Source organism: Lytechinus variegatus, chromosome 7 (genome assembly GCF_018143015.1).
Source record: "Lytechinus variegatus isolate NC3 chromosome 7, Lvar_3.0, whole genome shotgun sequence".
Classification (NCBI taxonomy): domain Eukaryota; kingdom Metazoa; phylum Echinodermata; class Echinoidea; order Temnopleuroida; family Toxopneustidae; genus Lytechinus; species Lytechinus variegatus.
The window spans coordinates 23,916,155-23,937,425 of record NC_054746.1 but is presented as its reverse complement, the minus strand read 5'-3'; the positions used below and the strand labels follow the sequence as shown (position 1 = coordinate 23,937,425).

General features: G+C 34.7%; 1 protein-coding gene across 1 annotated transcript in view; it reads left to right on the top strand.

The window, feature by feature from the left end:
- The window catches only part of LOC121418806 (sodium/potassium/calcium exchanger 3-like), a 34,487-nt gene extending 13,462 nt beyond the window's left edge, over positions 1–21,025 (top strand). The window contains exons 3-16 of the mRNA XM_041612953.1: positions 3,660–3,734; positions 4,714–4,798; positions 7,706–7,809; positions 10,479–10,579; positions 11,775–11,828; positions 12,199–12,302; positions 14,008–14,101; positions 15,087–15,183; positions 15,558–15,682; positions 16,700–16,788; positions 17,586–17,867; positions 18,677–18,789; positions 19,773–19,838; positions 20,319–21,025. Of these exons, the coding sequence (XP_041468887.1) occupies positions 3,660–3,734; positions 4,714–4,798; positions 7,706–7,809; positions 10,479–10,579; positions 11,775–11,828; positions 12,199–12,302; positions 14,008–14,101; positions 15,087–15,183; positions 15,558–15,682; positions 16,700–16,788; positions 17,586–17,867; positions 18,677–18,789; positions 19,773–19,838; positions 20,319–20,465 (1,536 nt within the window). The 3' untranslated portion in view covers positions 20,466–21,025. The remainder of the gene's footprint in view (positions 1–3,659; positions 3,735–4,713; positions 4,799–7,705; positions 7,810–10,478; positions 10,580–11,774; positions 11,829–12,198; positions 12,303–14,007; positions 14,102–15,086; positions 15,184–15,557; positions 15,683–16,699; positions 16,789–17,585; positions 17,868–18,676; positions 18,790–19,772; positions 19,839–20,318) is intronic.
- Positions 21,026–21,271: the final 246 nt, after the last annotated feature.

Here is a 21,271-nt window from a genome sequence, read left to right as displayed (position 1 = left end):
TACTCCAAACATACATTAAGTCCATAAGAAACGTCTTTGGCATATCCTATAGATTAATGGCCTCATTTCTACATATCTTGAATGAATATAAAAACCAACGTTCATTCTAACCTCGCCTATTGATTTATATTAGCAACTTACCTAGGCATGTGATTCATACTTTGTTTCAAGTTATTGAAAAGGGTTATCGATATCTAATCATGGACCTAAGTTCACCCCAAAAAACTCTTAAGAATAGTGAATCAATGTTCGACCTTAAAAAGTATTCCACAGCTTTTCGACTGAAAGCGCTCAAGGTTGAAGTGTTAAGTGTTCGGCAAGGTGTCTGCCATTCCTCCATTTAATATTTTAACACACATCAAACATTAAAGTAAACAAATAATGACTTTTCAAGTTTTTCAAGATGGATCAATTTATCTGGTGCCCTGTATACAATCCAAGAACTTCTTTTCCATGAAAACTCTTACTACGGATTATATTTTTATATTGGGAAATGTCGACCCTGAAGGTGACATGAAAGAAAAACAAATTTAAAGGATGCATCAGGTCGACAGGAGGATCTTGGTGAACGATTCCGCATTATTAAGACCTCGGGCAATGCATTATCCACTAAATTGCATCAACTTCCCAACAGATGAATTTACAATACAGCTTAGTGCTCAGGCGAGGTTGTTTTTAATGTTTGTATCCATATTTTCCCAGAATGTCATTAAAGATCGCTCGTCACGAAGGTCTTCTGATGTTTCAATGAGGTACCTATACACAGGTTTTAGTTCGGGGTTAGGTTATGCCACAATTATGCTATCAAGCTAATAATATTTTTTCAGGAAGGGTTTCTAAGATATTTAATACATCCCAACACATGATGTTATTGAATTATTATATTGATTGACATGACAGCAACAACAAATGTCATTTCAAATGAATGCAACTTTAATGTATGACTTCTTTTCTGAAATTGGCCACTAAATCACTATGAATAGTATTGTTTAACGGGCCAGGTGGGTGTTTCATAAAGCTGTTCTTAAGTTAAGAGCGACTTTAAGAACGACTGGTGATCCTTTCTTACGCGCGTAACCATCGCTAATGAATATGCCATTTACCACAATAAAGGATCACCAGTCGTTCTTAAAGTCGCTCTTAACTTACGAACAGCTTTATGAAACGGCCCCCAGGCTGTTTCCTGATTACCCGTCAACAAAGTTTCAAAGGTAACCTATTAGATGAAATTAATTTTACTTAACTGCAATAAAGATAATGATGAAGAATGTGAATTACTGTTACCATTACCTAGAATTTTTGGCCTGGTCGGAAATGAAGAGCAATATCGTAATTATATCCGTCAGAGCTTTTTACTTCACCAATTTCCTCCCTGTCCTATTTCTATTGCAAGAAAAGTATGAGCATTCATTCTTGCAAAAAAAATATATGAATGTATTTCCTCCGATTAGAATGATATTTTTATTCTAAATTTGAAACACACTGATAACACCGTATTCAAATAAACCAAATATTTTTTATGGTATTAGATTGATTGCAGAACGAGTTGCATTTGATAAATTTACAAAAAAATCTAATTCAAGTCCCAAATGCGCTTCAAATTCTGGTCATGAGAATTAGTCATGTTTGTGTAGATTAGTTTGATTGCAACTCTTTCCTTATCCTTGAAGTTGGTTTCATCCGTTTGATTGTGATATCGCACACTCTAAATATAAACGATTTCAAGTTGGTAAATCACCCTTTAAAAGAGCTGACGAGTAACGGCGTTTTTTAATAAGAGAGGAAAACGCTGTCTGCCAATTTCCACTCTCTTCGCCTTTCGTATTTTTAGAGTATATCAGGAGCCATCGTTACACACACCAATCAAGCTTGATGTTCAGCCAATCAGAATTCTGTATGATAGAAATTACATTTGAATTTGCGCGACAGGCACCAGAACATGATGATGTCTCCACCATACGTCTGCATAATAGTTTCATATCTACCCCTGATCTTCAAAATGGCACACTTACATCAAAGAAATTGACAAACCTGATTGTTTATTTGAAAAATGATGCGAATAACCAACAATGCCTTATTTATTAGTTCATGTCTTACATAATACATTTCATTTTATGCAATAATTGGGCCGATGCAGCTTGTATACTAGAATGCTGCAATTGAGCTCAATTTACGAGTAATTTCGCAGTAGACAATTCAAGATCCTTTGTTTTTGAGGATGACTTTTGTGAAGCTCCTTTCACCTTTTCACGGGATGAAGAACATGAAGTGGCTGGTCGAGATTCTAACCCTGGGAGTCTTTGATGTCGGTGCTCATTAGCGGAGTACCGCACTGTGGTTGATGCCTATTACAAATCATGTGCACGACAGATATTGGCACCCAAAATAGCCTCAGCTACGTTTCACAGCTGCCACGTTCACTCTGAGACGTTCCGGGTTGTGCAAACCCTGCGATTGACACAGCAAACATGATCAGCCACTAATGATCCGCATTCCTGATCCGTTGGCACCCTTTCTCTCATTAAGTGAACATTTTTGTGTGTTTACACGTACCAATACATACTTCTTGGACTCGAGACAACGGCGCTGTTAGCATTCAAGAAGTGGACCTTAGTGTGTTGGCCCATGTTCTCCCGCCGTAGGCTTTGTGTGACGTGCATTTGATAAAATGGTTCATCTGTACTTTTTAATTCTGTTGCAAGATACGATACCTTTGAAGGTATCGGTTTGGTTACTATAGCATCAATAGATTCCAAACTTCAGAAGCAGCTTTTTAATTGTCTCCATTGAAAGGTCACATCATTTTAATTGTCATAGTGGTTTTAATTAAGTTTTTTCTTGAGAATTCATCCCTACAGAATGATCAATTACTATCTCACTAGAATTAAAATGCATCTGCCAACAAGAATAGATCACTGCTTCAGACGTGTAGAATACTAATTTTAAAAAGGACAAAGTTGAGGCCCTTGCTACATTGTGCAATATTCGAACTTTGTTCAACATTTATTACTTGAAGATTATGCAATAATATTACCATGGTATTGTTACAAAATTTACCACAATAACTGAATATGATAATGTATCCAAATAATGATTTCAATCAATTGGTAGAGAATTAGTATTATCGATGTGGTCCGTCCTTTATTTTTTTCCAAATGTATGGTAGGGTCTCTATGGATGTGAATGAATTGTGATTAAAATCATTTCCATTGTTCTGCAAATCTCTGTGACTGCTAATTAACTTATACCTTCCGTTTCTATTATCATGTAATCCGAAAGTACCTAACATGATCATCAGTGATCCAACATTATTATACAACAAGAGTCTCTCCAATTACCTTGATTCATCCGTTTGAACCTTTTACATGTTGATGCTTCTCATAATACTGCTAAAAATTGTCCGATTATTTCCTTCCGTCTTTCCGTGTTGATTAACTCCATGTCTCCTACCATCCAGGGGAAACTGAATTGTTTGAAATCGTCAAAAGGCCTACTATGTCTCACATTGATAATCTATACACAGTAAGCATGCCTGACATAATGATAATATATGACTAGTAGCATGGCCCAGTGCTTTCTAAAGATTTTTTTTGGACAATAGTCTGAAAATACATTTATTACCGAAACTAAACACCCTTTATTTTATTTTTGTCTTACAGGCCGTATACATGTTTATTGCACTGGCCATTGTCTGTGATGACTTTTTTGTGTCTTCGCTGGAAAAAATATGTGAGGTAAGATTCAAATAAGCCAACAGCAATGTGAACAAGCAAGATATTAAATAAAGTCACAAAGGCCACATGCTGCTTAAGTGTAACTAATTCAAGTACCTTTCATTCCAATATTTTTCATTAATTAGACATTATAATGACAAAAATGTAAATACAGTACATTATAACAATTCCATGTTGGTAAAGTGCAAATTCCACTTTTGTTTGGAGACGAACAAACGTTATATCTGAGCAGATTGGTTTCAAAGATGAAACGGAAATTGTTTTGATAAAAATTCTAATCTATGATAAACCACGTCCCTTATGTCTTTTTATCATTCAATTGAACGGTAATATACACGTTCCAGAAATAGGGAACTTTTTTCTTGAAGTCGATGGATCTTCTTCGATTCTATTAATGTGCACAATCAAAACAAGATCAATAATGTAAAAAAAGTCAGTTTTTTTCGAAACAAGCAGCAAGAAATTATCAGCAAGAATTAATGAGATAGCAAATACCTAGCAAAGTACTTCAATCCCCCTAAAAAAATATAAATTTTAGGGCATATGGTTTTTATCCCTTGAACAGCCTAGGGCTAGGATTTGAATCTTATGGAAATATTGGATTATGTATGCATTTGTGTTAGAGTTTATCTAGATTCCGTCATTACATCATTCTTTTCTTTTCATGTAAATTTCAGAGTAACAATTATAAGTAATCTCTATAACTTGCAATAGGACCCGTCTTTAAAAAGGTGCATTTCTTTTAATCAGATAAAAAATACAATAACAAGAGTTTAAAAGATGGCGTACGATGACTTGGTATTTGGCGTTGTTTGTCTTACTGTATGTACATGAATATATTGTAAACGTACTTTGTTGTGACGGGATTGGCATTCATTGCGGGTTGGGTAACATTCTATCCCGTCTTTATCTTTTCATTGTAATCATCTCCCACACGATTTTCTTCCTCACATCACATTTTCCCATCATCTTTATTCAGAGACTCAACTTAACGGAGGACGTTGCCGGGGCAACCTTCATGGCTGCCGGAAGTTCTGCACCAGAACTCTTCACTTCAGTAATAGGTAGCCACCTAATGCTTCTTATCTCCAATCATACACACATGATCAAATTCAATTTGTTGCCTTGTTAAAGAGGAGAAAGAGGGGGAGAAATAGAGAGAATGGGATGTAGTAAATCATAGATTGATATTAAGACAGATTGTGTTCATTCTGTGGTGCCATCACCAGTTACGTTGTTGGCTTCAATCGTGGTGAAGGCGTATTTGTGTTTTGCCTTACACAATTGTGATGGTGATGATAAGTTCCTCATGACATTATCCAAGGTATATCGTTCGCAACTGACATGTTCTATGCTAAAGTAATATCACTTTTGCGTCCGATACCAATGATGACAAGTTTTTACCTTTAAAAACCTCAATGTATGCTAAGGAGGGTGTCATATTGTTTCTCTATATGACCATCCCTAGGTGCAATTGAAGATCATGTACCTGAATCATTGACCATGTTTCCCTCACAATTTGGTGTCCCTCAGGGGTCAGTGATTGAATCCAAATGCAAGTTGTATCACCATTTGCAGACATAGTAAAACAGTATCCGCTCTTTAAGGAGGAGGTTTTTTCATTAGTTTTCCCGCTTATTGTATGCTCATTTTACCTAGTTCAATGTTTCAAGGTGTACATGTATTTTTTAAGTAAATTGCTATGATGCAAGAATTTGGTTAATAAAAAATACTGGGCTTGTATTTTTAATATTTGTATTACTTCCTCTGTTTGAACAATAGTTATATATTGTTTAATGGAATAAAGCTAAGGAAGTGATATTTTGCTTTCCATGTAACTTCATAAACCTTACACCAATTAGTACAATTGAACTCGTGAAGTGTTTGTGAGATGGTTCTTCCGACTTCCGCAACAAAGGCAAAATAAAAATAAACATAAGACAGGGATGTGGCATGATGAAGAAATTGGGTGTTTGCAATGATCTATCTGCGCAGGACTACATTACTCCTACATTTCGTCAAGCCCAATGTCCAATTTGGCATTTTAGCCGTGTTGGGAGGGATGCAGTGAAAACATTAAGTGGATTACGATGAAGTGGCGTACGCGACATAAGAGGATGGCATCCTTAGAAATCCATCTCGTGGGAGAGCAAATTTCAGCTTGTTTAGACGGGAATGAGATAATAATGCTCATGGCAAAATTGCTCTCGCGTTCTTGGATCGCTCCGTTAGTGGCCAGGCTCGTTGTATATTGGTACCTGTCCTCGGGCTCTATTATGAATGTTATTTTGGCTAAGGGGTGCTCCGTCATGTTGTTGGTGTCAAAACACCTTAAAACCGACAAAAGGGGTGAGCTTATTATGAATCAATGTTTCCGAAGTGTTTCTAAAGTCTTCAACAAATATACAATGCACAATTGATTACATAGGAATCTGAGTAAGTCTGCGGAGGGTAAACCAAACTTTTGGTGCTCAAACCACCCCCAAAGTAATGACAAGACATTAATAGACCAACAATTTTCCACTCTGTATCATGTGTTCGATAGGGGGAAAAGTAGATTGTCGTATGGCCTGCAATATTACTCTGCATTGTGAACCCGTCTGTCTGAGATACCACATATCGTGGGTGGAGGATGCACATGCTTTATCCAAACTGTATTATGTACAGGGAAATAGGAAAGTAAGAGTGACATTATGGGGCAATTATCATTTCTGCTACATTCCCGGATGTACCATAGATGTGGTGCAGGATGAATATGGAATATTGTCACATCCGCTCGACGTTTTTTTTTTAAACAAATCATCAAAATCCTTTATGATGTAACTCGTATTTATAATTTTGGAAAATGACTTTGCTCTTCATTCATTTTATAGTGAATGAATAAATATTCTCAGTGGAGAAGGGATTTTGTAGATTATTGACAATGTTTTAACACTTGAATCATCATCAAGTCAAATGTACCATTATTAAAGAATTTTTGTGTACACGCATTGACCATTCCTAAATGATAAACCCCAAAGTAATGATGATAATGCCTATATTCTTTTCTGAGAATAACCAGATTAATGAATGTATATCGATAGTCAAACTCTATCCTCAAGAAGTTTAGCTTATGATGTCTGAGATAGTGTAAATGGACATGGAAGATATTCATATATTAGCTCCAATCAAATATGTAACCACAAAACATAGAACCTTGTGCACTTGTTTTTTTTTCTTATTCTTCTATATTTTTTTAAACAGAGAGGAGGGAAGTAAAAGAGAGAGGGGAAAAAGAGAGAGATGGGGGAGGGAGGGATAGGGAGAGATCATTAAGCATATGTTATTTGATTGATGATACCAGTAATGTTAATCTCATGAGGGGTCCCAGATGATATGGAGGCGAGTCTTCCGTGGTGTAAAGTGGTGAGAAGATTGAAGAGTTGCATCTTCATGAGGAAAGAATACCGAGGGTACAGGATAATGCTTGATAATTAATTGCAAACAAGCCAAACATACCACCGCGTTCCATAGAATATGGGTCGATAATGAAACCACTTCTCTATTTTTGTTTTCACTTAAGCTCTACGAATATGGGAAATTTATCTATCTTAAATTGGGTATTTCTAGTAATAGTGTGCGTATCATTAGACGAGTGTGTGTGCGTGTATGTTTTGGGATGTGGGTGCATTTTATGTTATCATTCAAAATATACAAATACGGGATGATTTGATTAAATGTAGCTTGAACTAGGTGTTTTAAGTGATAGTGTATGTGTAATATTTATCATTCATTCCATTAATAACATACAATTTTTATAGTGTGTAACAACTTCTGCTTCCTCGTTTCCATACAACTCGTGTTTGACTCCGGTGAAAATGAAGCAAAACAACTTCGAAATGTCATAACTTTCTTACTAATTAGATATTTGGGGATTCTCTGCTTATTCAAATTTATGTATCCTTATATTGCCTTTTGATTTGTTTTTCTAGGTGTCTTTATTGCCAAAGGAGACGTAGGCGTTGGAACTATCGTAGGATCGGCTGTTTTCAACATTCTTATTATCATTGGTATCTGTGGGCTGTTTGCTGGTCAGGTGATTAATTTTGTTAAATTTCTACCCAATATCATGAACACATGCTTTTATGCACTCTATTATAGCTTTTTCTTTTCTGTACATTTTTTTTATGTTGGCATAGCAGCCTAATAGAGCTTGACGACGTCTTAGCTTGGCGTGTGGCGTCGTGATAATTCCTAGTAGCTAAACGTAAGCGCAATTACCATTCAACGTGGCGTCGCGTTTTCTTGGGAAGAAATGCCGCTAATGTTCGACATTGTAGGGACCTTTACTTCTATCTTCTAAATTACAGAAGATGAAGATCCATTTTTTTCATTCATTCATTTCGGTTTATTGTACACAATACTTCTTAAAACAGTTGGGAGACTGATACAAACAAAGATTACAATGTAAGCATAAATTTCATAGTTACATATAAAGTGAAATGAAATAGTCAAATAATATAAAGTAACAATTAATTAATTGATGTTGGTATATTGCACTTACAAGGTAATTCTAGATGAGAGCACGTTACAAAATTATTTCCAAAGATGTTTATAAAAAACTATAATATGGTAATGATAACTGAAATACATGCACTTAATTCAATAAACAAATTTATAAGTTGTGGAGAAGGTTGAGATTGGGATATAGAATTAAATCGCAAAGTGGAAGGTTCACATTGAGAAATAAAAATGGAATTGTGTTTTTAAAATATAATTATGAGGCTAATGTAAAATATCTGACATACGGAAAATGAGGCATAGAGTACTGTAAATTTTATTATCATAGATCATATCATTATTGATTATATCATTATTATCATAGATTATATCATTATTGTCACTGTATCCAGAATTGCATTTTCCTTTGGAATGGTATATTTTTTAAAATATTTGTGTTTTTTTTATGGCCAGGCAAGGTAAATAGGAAGCAATGAAGAAATAGATATGTGAGAATATTCAATTCAATTAAAATTTGTCTTTATTGGTGATTAAACATGTAAATAACGGTCGCAAATGAAAAAAAAAAAGCCGGAGCTGGACAATTCATGTTAACAAGTTTGTGTTGTCACAATGAATTACATGGTACAAAACATAGTAAAATGCATTAAAAAGTATATACAGTTTAAAAGCGTTAATGCAATTTCAGATAAAGCATAAAAAGCAATGAATGAATGTACTATGATAATGGCTGAGTTGAAGTTGACGGAGAGGAGACTGGCACTTTTTTTAATGACAAACGTGACTGTATGGTTGTGGGAGGGGTGACCATTGTCTGTTGCTTTTTCCAAGTCAACACATTCATCAATAATGTGAAAAATCAATTATTCATAACTTATACCTTGCATCCGAATAGACATCTATCCCTCATGGATGCTGTCAAGTTTAAAAGTTAATTTGCTCAATCCCTTACATTTATTTGAGCTTGTAACCATTTCAGATTGGGTGGAATTTGTAATTGGATAAATTCTTTGTTGTTTTCTCTTAATAATACTGGTAATTAACATAAAATCCACACTTTGAGAAAAGGAATAGATTCGAATCGATTTATCTATAAATCAAAGTTAGCTTATCAACAAAAATGTCCGCTCTGCATTTCAGATGAGTTCATGCTACATTATAAAAATCTAAGGCTTATTTAATTAAATCAATTGAATGCAAAGCAGATAAATGAGGTAGAAGTAAATTTTTATACGAATGAACATAATCCCATTGCGGCAAAACCGAAAAGCCGAGATTATTGTGCTTGAAAGTACCCCCCCCCCCCGGAAAAATATAAAACTTAATTCGTAAAAAGGAATGTAGGTAGGTCGGTAGGAAACATAAACGTAATGAAACTAAATCTTTATTTATAATCAAAGTATGTTCAGCGTTTCGAGGTAGTTGTTCGAAAACTTTGAAATCCCTTTTAAGGGTTACGTTCATGCGTGATATAACGCGTAATCAATACCATTTCCTGTTTTGCCACCGCATTTAATCTGATCAATACAATATTATTCACGTAAACCCATTTTCGTTCACTGAGATTTTCCGAACCGAAAGTGTCGTATCAAAATCAATGTTTTATTCAGGATAATGATTTCACTGTCCACTAAATATGTGATTTTTTTCCGTATGCTTAATTTAATTTCTAATCTGCTCTTCAGAAATAGTTGGCATTATAGAATATGTATTCACAAAACTATTCTTATTTTCCATATTTCTTAAGATCCTACATTTAACAGGATACAGTTCATTCCAATCGGCTATAAATTATCATGCTGTATACAATTAGATATTTTTGGGAGATATTGGGGAACTGATCGTTGATCAACGTTTGTGGGAATGAAAAAAAGTAAGTCAATGTTTGTGACTTAACTCTTGTAAGGATGTGAGAAAATTTTCGGGAATTTGTATTGTACTGCTGGAATCACACAGGAAACACATGATGTTGTGAGAGTATTGAGGCTATTTTGTGTATTGTTCAATGGATTTTGTAACTGATTAAGAAAAGGCTATGCAGGCACCACCTGAAACGAATAAAAGATTAAAGCTCTTGTACCGTTATGATGTGGTTTCTTCCAAACCGTTGGCGCAGAAAGTACTTATTAGCTGTCTTCCGAGTCATATGTACTTGGCGCAAGCTTATGAAGATTTTATCCAAAGTGGCCCTAGGTTACATAGTTGAGCTTTCTTGACATGCTTGATTTATTTTTTTCTCGCCAGGTTATCCATTTGTCATGGTGGCCTCTCTTCAGAGACACATTGGTGTACTCATTGTCTGTAGTCACTCTTGTCTTGGTCATTAGGGATGGCTGGATCAGTTGGTAAGTTCTATGATTATTCACTATAGGCCCTTTCTAACTCTAAGAAGTAAACATTGTAAGTAAAATGATTTAAATAGCCATATCCACGTCTACGTTCCCCCTCCCTTGTCTTTTCCTTTTTTTCAATTGGTCTAATGCCAATTCGTCCAATTGTCAACTCGTCTACTATCATTTAGTTTACCATCAGTTCGTCCACTATCCATTATGGTCTAATTGCCATTTCGTCTACTTACCATTTCGTCTAATAACCAGTTGGTCCAATAGCCATTTATTCCATATACAATCCGGTCTAATTGGAAAAAGTGTTAATCAGGTGAAATGAATGAACAAAAATAGATATTAGACCAACTGACCATGAGACGAAATGGTCATAGACGAACTGGTGATTGGACGAAGTGATGATTGAACCAAATGGTTATTGGACCAAATGTTTATTGGACCAAACGGTTGTTAGACGAAATATTGATGGACGGAATTGAATCAGAATGAATTAAAGTAGACCATGTGGTGAGTGGACACACTTTCATATACACCCAAGCAAAAAAATTGCACATCAGTCTCCCACTCTTGCTCCAATTTTGTTTCCAATTTGTCACCTAATTTACCCACTTCCCTCCATTCCCTCTGTTTTTTCTCTCACTCTCACTTCTCTTATATTGCATTTATTAATTGCACATACCCACACACATCCGCACACACACGCCGCTGCACCCACCAAAACCTACCTGTCTTATCTCTCTTTATCTTATCTTTTAATTCTATCTCCCGAAATTCATATACATCAGTTCATCTTCCTCTCCCACACTCACGTGTTTTGGTCACACACACCCCCCCCCCCACACACACACAATTTTTTTGCATATTCATTTAGTTTCATATTTCATATCAAAACATGATTACACAACCATACTATTTATTTGATGATTATTTTCTTGGAATTTATTATTTGACTTCTCATCTTTGTTAAAATCACATGAGGCTTTAAAATCATCATAACTGCCCTTTTTATTTCATTTTCATATTAATTTCGTTTATTTCCATTTTCAACAATTGCATTTTGTTTAGTAAATTTATGATTGTATATAGATTATCATTATAAAGTTATATTATTATATTCATGATAATCGATTGTAAATACAGTGCCTGATAATTATATCTTTCTTTCTGTCTTTCTTTCATATTCATTTCTATCCAGGTATGAATCATTAATCATGCTTATTATGTATCTTTGCTACGTAATCATTATGTGGTGAGTACAAGCGGTTACATAATTTCTATCAATTTAATAATGCAGCAATATGAAAATGAGACAAGAACTATAATGGAGAAAAGAATCACGGAAAACTCATACAATGTCGAAAGAAAACCTTTTATTTCAATTCTATCATCCAATACGTGGTGTGATTTGATGTGAAGATGTGGACATGTGAACTCGTGTCCGTTTTGAATATCTTGGTAGAAAAAAGCTGGTATGAATAGTTATACGATTTCTCACGGTTGACAGACTGTCCGTTACTATATGATCAACTACACATTTTTCCTGATTCCTTAAAACACAAAATTCACGCATGTTAAACACATGATATATATTTATTCATTCTTTTGTTTTTACCTCCTAGGTGCAATCCTCGCCTGTTTAAACATGCTCAGAGGTTAAGCGAAAGGAGAAGAAAGAAGAGAGAAACGTGCAATAATGGCAAATCTGCAATTCAACTCGAGCAAGGTATAATGGATAAAGCAATTAAAAGAAAAAATTTAAACTATTTAAAATGTATACACAGATTAGTTTTTGTGACACTAAATTGAATCGCTATAGAGGAATCGGAACGTACCATACAGCGCTTAACACACGAAATTTAGGTTTGTATAAAAAATAAAGGGTATCGCGCTGGTCAATCGCGTCAAGAAGCGCATATTGTGACTTCATGGAGGGAAAAGAAATAATTAGAGGAGAATTAAGGGGCACTTTACCCACCCCCGCTTGGGATATATCAGGAGTAATGGTGTTTGTTTTTGCAGCTCTGTAGACCCCGTCCAGATAGATATTTGATCGCGATGACGTCATAAGCAGATTGTTTGCTGTAGAATGAAGGCATGCAAAGTAGGGCAGTGGGGGAGAAGCGCTCATTCGAAGAAAAGGCATCATCAATTTCCTAGACGAATCCCTGAACGTGCCTTTCATACAGAGGCAAAATCAAATTTCTCCCTTTCATTTTTTTATTCTTTGACCAGTTAGAAATAGAGTAAAGTCTCAATTATTTTTCTTTTGTTACTGAATTCCTTATAGTAAAGGGGAAAGAGTAAGTTGATTATTCCATAAACAATCAGATTTAAAAATATATTTACATTCATCGGAAGTTGTACTCCGTCTGTGATACGTACCGACAATAGATGGCGTTGAACAACAGATTTGTTGAGGTCTATTTGATTGGAGAGACTAGGCTTGACGGCTAGTAAGAAAATTAGGAAGATCAAAGTGTTCTATTCTAGAAGAGAATATTGTAGGCCAATTTCAAATTCCTAAAATAATATGAATAGCCTTTCAGCAACAATTTTGTGGGTCTGTTTCAGACATATACAAGTTTTTAGATACATTATGTTGTGACTCATTTATTACTATTGCATATCTAAGAGAGCTATCTTGTTCTAAAACTATAATTATATAAAAAAAAGTAATCATAATTGAGAACTAATATGAAAAAGGAATATTACAATTTTGATTTACCAGAATGCAAAAAACAACCCCTCATATTTTTATAGATATCTTACTTATACCACTGACACCACACATATGGACGAATGAATTCATTTGAAAGACAAGAGGTGCAGATCTCGGATTCCCAAGTTTCGATAAAATTGAAAAAAAGGTTTTAAAAACTGCTTTGCCGTCATTAACATGATGTGCATATAATGCTCTACATAGGGTCCTTTTTCAGTGACAAAGTAATCACTTATCTGAGGATATCAGTAAGGGATACATGGACATCTCGACCTAAATTGCCAAAACTTCATTTGGGAAAATGAAATTCCTACCTGATGATTTCAACATAGATCAGTTGACACAAAAGTGGTGTAAGAGATGTAGGTTGGGTATCGATTACACTATCTGATAAATTCAAATTGTAATATCCAATAATCTATGAATATTTACCCCTCGAAAATCGGATTACCTTTTATGATACCCCCGGTATTACTATTTGTACCTTGTTTACCAGTTTATCATACAATTTTAAATAGATTCGATGTACATTTGGAATAAGCCATTGTTGGATTATACTGAATAATATCACTGTAGTTGTCATCATTACCACCACCACCACAGCCACTATCATAATCATCGTCTCCACCACATCCTCTTTATCATCATTATTCTTATCATCATATTGTATTTTGATATATATCCGAATTTCCCTTGTTTCACATCACAGTTACGCCGCTCAATGCCACAGAAGATATCACGACGAATGGAGAAAAGAAAGACGTCGAAGATGTTGATGAAGAATACAGTAATTCACCCAAAAGGTACATTTTCCCTAATCTTATGTCAAAAGATAATGCAAATTAGGTTGTGAGTGCGTTCATCATATCTGCACCGTCATTATGCAGACATATCCCGCGAGATTTCGAGGGTGGCTCGTAGCATTACCTACCCCATGGACCTACTACTCTGTCAGTGTAGTAGATCCATGCCTACCCTAAGTCGGCCAGTAGGGATTAAAGAATAGGTTTCAGAGACAATTGTTCGTTTGCCGTAGGTCCCTTTGCAGAAATATCTACGTCTAAAATGCAAACTCTTAAAACGAGTCAAGCGTGTGTTTAAAACAAAGGCTATTTCATAAATGTTGTAAGCACCAACAATTAACGTTAATTATTCTCTAAAAGTTCTTATAGTACGTAGTTCGAGGCCAGGGGCTTTTTTCTTAAAACTTGTTATAAAAGCAAATTTGGAATAACAGTTCAGCTTCTGAAATCGTGCATTTGATATTGTAAAAATGTTTATGAAATAGAGTCTCCCGCAGCAATCAACCAATCATGGAGATTAGTCATCGGAGGCAGCTGTCTGTGGACAGATTTTGATTATTTGATTAGTTAAAGATCAATGTACTTTTTGATTTAGAGCTGCATTTGGTGTCGACTCTTTCTGCAACTTTAATATCAAAAGTAGTTCAATAATCTGTCGTTGAATTTACCTTTTAGAACCTTGGGTGTGTGTGTGTGTGTGTGTGTGTATTTACCGGAAGGTTTATTAAGGCTTTCGATCGGTAAAGTAGACAGTATGCTAGATCAAGATTATCTGTATTAGATTCAGTTATAGTTAGCTTTCTAATTTCATGTAAAATGTCACAAGAGGTATCGTTTATTGGAATGGAAGTGATGTCGGTATAGGTGTCCTCACCTTGGTATTATGTACAGTGTTCTTTTGTCCATTTTATTTCAAGAACTATGTGTAAGAGAATTGTTTTATTTCACTGCTTAGATCAAATCATGGTTATTATTTTTGTTACAGGTTAACATTTTCTGATGCTGGTTTGAGGTTGATGTTGACCAAACAATTTCCTGCTCGCACGCGATTGAGGACGGCGTGTTGGCTCATCATCACTGAGGTATTAATATGACATCTGAATGCACTCAAGTCAACTGATTGGATAATTTTCTTTAATATATGGATTAGAGATCACTTTAGTTGTCATTACATTAAAGGAAAATAAGTTGAGTACAGCATGCAACTTACAGAAGCATAAAGTTAGCCCAACAATTTGACATCTGCATATACGGATGAATTGTTTCAGTTTACTAGGGTTAACCAGCATCTAAATGTTTGTGTGGACTCAATTATTAGTAGTACACATGCCACTTAATATGCATACGAACGTGCAAAGAATGATAGTCACTCCAATTTAAAAGAATTTTGTCCCTCACACAGTAGGTCTATATGTTTGAATCATATTAAGAACCATTACTCTTCCTTCCACGGCAGCAAAAACAAATGGAGGCTGAAAGTGGCGGGAAGTTTCCAACAACGTACACCCACCGTCCAAGTCTACCAGAGACAGAGAAGAATGGAAATGTACCTCGGAGTGACTCTATCTGCAAAGATGAGAGGTAAGCATTCCTATTCTAATCGATCATTCAGTGGTTAAAGAAAAAAAATCACTAATTGAAGCGGGTTGATTACTTTGAAAAATCAAGCATACACTGAAAGCAATATGATGGTTTGGAAACATCTTTCTTGGATGGCTCTGGGAAGCGGAGGTGCTGGTGTGTTATTCTCCTTGGGCAACACCCCTAGAATTCTGGTAGATGTGGCAAAATGGAGAAATATAACCAAAATTACTTTCATTTTTTAGTGAAACCTTTTTTTGTCAAATTTCTCGGAATCAAAATGACTTTTATTTTGTAGTGAAACTCTTTTCCCCTTATTTTGTTGCCTGTCAAATTGACATCAGCACCCCCTGTAAAAAAAATCGTTCCCAAGGCCCTGCTTTCTTGGTTCATTTCATACCATATTTTTTGTGGAATGTGTATATGCCTGGATGAAGATGAAACCTTATGCCGACAACGCAAATATCTGATTGTGCCTTCTCATGCTAATAATGCACTGAAGTGAACTGCAGTTTTTAGTTTCAAAAGGATTTTGACCTCTTCTTGCTGATCTTGGCTGCGGGCGTATTTTGTACTCTCGCTAACAATTCCTCTTGTAAGAGTATTAACACAAGATACTACTCAAAAGTTATACCGACATACCGACATTAATATACTTACATTTGATTTGAGAAAAATATGATAATGAAACATTTCAAAGATTAATTCAATTATTACAGATGCCAACATTTGCAATCCAGAACAGCCACATTACGATCCTCGATTACTGAAAGAAATACCTTGTCTCGACACACACTGGTGTTATGGCTGTTTCTTTGTGTCAGTTGATATCCATAGTCTTGGTTTCAATATGATGGTGTTGTCTTTGGGAAAATATTTCCAGGAATCTCAGATTTGTCGTGACTAAAATAATTATTTAATTGCTGTAAACGTTTTATTTCGAAATGTCTTTTTTTTACTAGAACTACTGATTAGACTTAAGAGTTGTTATAATTTGTTTTTAAATTATTATCACAGTGTTGATTTGTCAATCGATAAAGATGGAACAGAAGATGTAATCAGTGAAAGAAGCTTTCCAGAAATAGATTCTCCTTTCAGTGTACCAGGTGGGTTATTCAATTTGTCTTTTCTTTTGTTAATTTTTCCAATCCTGAACAATGATTGGTCAAACGTGACGTCATAATTATGACCAAACTTAAGGTCGCTATAATGTAACTATAATCCTATGAGTGAACTGACACATAGATTTTTTTTCATCAGGTGAGCTCTTTACACATTATTCCTTTTTAAAGCATGTTCCGCTCACTAAGTACAAGCGAATTCCAATTACTTTAAAATATAACGATTCATGTAAAATGTCTCGTAATGTGAAATTCTATGGGGTGTTTTTTATTAGAAATGGAATGTTTACAAAATTTGGTTAATGAAAAGCATCTCAATAAAGCAGGCTTAAACCTTCTAAAATATACCTCCATCAAATAGCAACTTTTTTCCTTGCACCACTTGTTTTCAGACCTAACAATCTGAGGTAAAAAGAAGTCGCAAGCTATTATATAGATTTTTTTTTTAAATATGCATGATACCCTGATAATCTAGTGTTGCCAACGGTGGTTGTACCTCGATGGATAAACCAATGAAACTGACCTATTGAAATTAATGGAAATTATACTCTATACATCAGAAATACTCATTTCCGTTTCCATTTATGCTCTATATTATACTGTTTGTTTTTGGGGGGTCTGTTTTACGAAGTAAGAATGCCCTTCTGTAAAATTGTACTTGATTTGTATTGCTTTATATTACTTTGTATTATGTTTTGAATGGAAATGAAATAAAGAATTGAATTGAATTGAATACCTATTCATCTTTCGTTTTTTTCGCACCACTTTCATTCCCGTTACAGATGGTATAATGAACATAATCAAATGGATCGTCACACTGCCTATCTGTATTCTACTATTCTTCACCATACCGGATTGTAGGAGAAAACGTTTTGATCGTTGGTATATGGCTACATTCTTCGCCTCTGTCGGTTGGATCGCAGTCTTTTCCTATGTGATGGTTTGGATGGTGGCTTATATTGGACACACACTTCACATTCCTGACACTATAATGGGTATTACCTTCTTAGCGGCTGGCACTAGCGTTCCCGATGCCATCGCCAGCTTACTGGTCGCCAGAGAAGGTATGAAGCTGAAAAAAGACATGCTTATATTATTGTCGTATGCATATACTATTGAATGGTTATTCCAATCAGATATACAAGTATTGATTCCCTTGTTATCAAGAAAGCAACAACTATTGTCGAATCGCAAACCACTTCATCTGCAGTCAATATTCATCAACTAAAGAGTGAAGGCAATCTCTATTTCTCTATTTTTTATGCCATCATCACTTGATTTGAAATTGCAAGAGTGTAATTTTACATGTACATATTCATCCGCTCTATATTACGTGATGTGCTTTCATATTGATCTTTGAAGACCTTCAAGGTTACGTTAGAATCTGGACTTCATCTGATATTAATGATTACGAAAGTACAAACGAAACAACACCGCCATGCCCCTATACGCCCCCATTTTGGCACCATTTTCATTCTTTCCAATAAAACTATATCTTAAACCTCAAAATCCGAAAGTTTCATCATTTGCAGTGATCTTTTAAAATCGTTGCCTATTGAATTTTAGATCATTAATCTCGTTATGAACTTTTCACCTCTCCCACAATACAGCATTTCCCCAGAAAGTTGAGAATCGTTGGTGTTTTATCAAAGCCTAATCCTAAATATTATTTTTAAATGAAATATTATCATTAAAATAGAAGTCTTTTCCTTCAATGGTGCAACTGTAATGATGTATTCGTTTGTACTTTTTATTTTAGCGCCTCTAAATATTCATTATTATTAAATATGAAGTAATATGCTTCAACTCAAATATCAATTCAGAATAAAACCTAAAAGTAACTTTCATACATGTATGTTTGTTTTATGATCAGGTTTGGGTGATATGGCAGTATCTAACAGCATCGGTAGTAATGTCTTTGATATTCTTATTGGTCTTGCCCTTCCCTGGTTTATTAAGACAACTTTCGTCAGCTATGGCAGCAGAGTAAGTAGTTTATATTATTTTTTATTCTTATTTTTATTAGATTGTCTATCATTGCTCAAGAAGTCAGTATTTATACAAGTTAAAAAGATGTTACATGGTCAATGGGTGAATTCAATATTAGATGCTAAAGAAGCCAATATTACTTCCAAAAAGCAGTATCACCATCTTTAAATAAAATTCATGAATCATCCAAGTATAACTCCCTTTATGAAGTGCCAAATGGAATAATCATATAAGGTTTTTACTTGAATGATAGTATGTTGATGATTATAATGATTTGATGATATGAATAAAAATAGTAATGATAAAGAAAAGAAAGAGCATGATTGTGATAAATTTTTAAGGCAATCCCTTCCCAGCTCCTTAATAATGAGTTTGTAGTAAAAATAGATTATTTTCTTTGTTTTCTTCTTCTTCTTCTTCTTTGTCATAAGTAGCTTTTAAGACCAGAATCGACCCTACTACACACACACTCACACATACGCTCATATACCATAATAAAATATGCATAATATGACGCTCATACCATAATAAAATATGCATGCATATTATGCATGTTGAAATCATCGTGAAGAAGAAAATCGATGATGGTTGTTCGCCCTTTTTTATTATTAGTTGGTGATTGCATTGAAACCATAAAGTCTAAATGATGAATGTGTGCCATTTTCTTCACAAATTACCAAATTTTCTTGGCAGAAAATGGTTTTATATAGGCCTTATGATTATTTACTTGTACATAATGAGTTTTCCAGTGTGTGGGCTATGTTATCAAAAGAGAAAAATCATATATCATTGGATATGCTTTTTCCATTTTCTCTTTGAGAAAATCTCTAGAAAGTTCCATTTGCACGTCGTAACTTCATGTGTTTTCAATGTTTAATTACATAGTTACTTTACTGTGTAGGCGTATGTTACTCCTACCATATTCGCTCCATTTTTATATTTTGACTAAATTCGCTGGTATTTTCATTTTGGAAAAACAGATCAAGATTAACAGCAAGGGTCTTCTATATTCGGTTCTTCTCTTATTTGCATCTGTGACTGCAACGGTAAGAATAATATGTATGTTTTTTTTTCTTTCTGTTCTCAACCCATTCTACAGAAGTTCCTTGTTATACAAACTGTGAGTCAGTACACAACCCAATTTTTGTAAACTGTACATGACATAGGAGGAAAAATATCAGATGCTAACACTTCTAATTGTGGTTACAGTTCCCCTCTTGTCATTTGTTAATATTCATATAATCTGATGTATTTTCTATACTTTGATTCATTTCATTTAATAATTCTCACGTTCTTTCGTTTGTCAGTCAATCTTTCTAGTATATTTCACTAATTCAAATTTATCCTCCAGTTCATGAACATTATCAAAACGAAACTTGAAATGAGGGCAACAGAAAAATCATTGGGTTTTCTTTCTGATGAGACAGAAATATTTTTTTTATTCATCCTGCAATAAACGTTAAATGGCATTTTGTGAGTTATGGATAATGACAAGTTCGTACATTCCATTTTACTTTTAAACGCAGATACTGGCGATTCATTTCAACAAATGGAGGTTAGATCGACGACTCGGTGTTCTACTGACTTTGTTTTATGTGGTCTTCCTCTCATTCTCAATCATGGTAGAAATGAATGTATTCGGTTATGTGAACCCACCGATATGCAAAAATTAGCAGCATCTTAAACCATCTTATATCTCATTCATCGATGCCGAGAAACTTTGGTTGGCAACCAGTTGCAATATATTAGAAGTTTGTTTCAAAGATTTCATTGTGAAGGAAATCTCAGTGAAAAAAAGAGGACATGCCAAAAAGGTACTTCATCAACTCATCATAATGAAAGGAAGTACACTTTAATCTGATAATGATGACTTATGGATAGTTCATTTCGGAATGCTGAGGATGTTTTTTCGCTACTTGTTGAATGGAGTCAAGCAGGGTAGTCCGGACAAAACCCCAAAACGGTGGAATAATCCAAGATTTATGAACATCACAACCAGCATTATTCGCCAACGATGCTACAAGTGTGCTCACCTATATGTGACGTCAATGCTTAAACTCAAAAGAATAATTAAATTTATGTGTACTGGTGCATAGAAAAATATATGACTTAGTACCGTAATAATATTCGTTTGCTAAAGGGATGCAATTTTTATAAGTCTTCATATTCGGTTATACAGCGTTAAATTCTTTATAAACTCCAAGGTACAATGAGCAACATTTTTTTTTCAATTTGTTAGATCGAAATTGAAAAACGGATTATGGCAAACATGCCTACTAGTTGTTTTTTTTTTCGCCTGCATGCATGGCTGAGCAAGACTATAGGCGCCGCTTTGGCGACAGCGGCGGCGGCGATGTCGTCGACATCAAAATCTTAACCAAGGTTAAGTTCTGGAAATGTCATCAGAACTTAGAAAGTATAGGATACTACAGTTCATGAAACTTGGAAATAAGAGTAATCAAGTATTACTGAACATCCT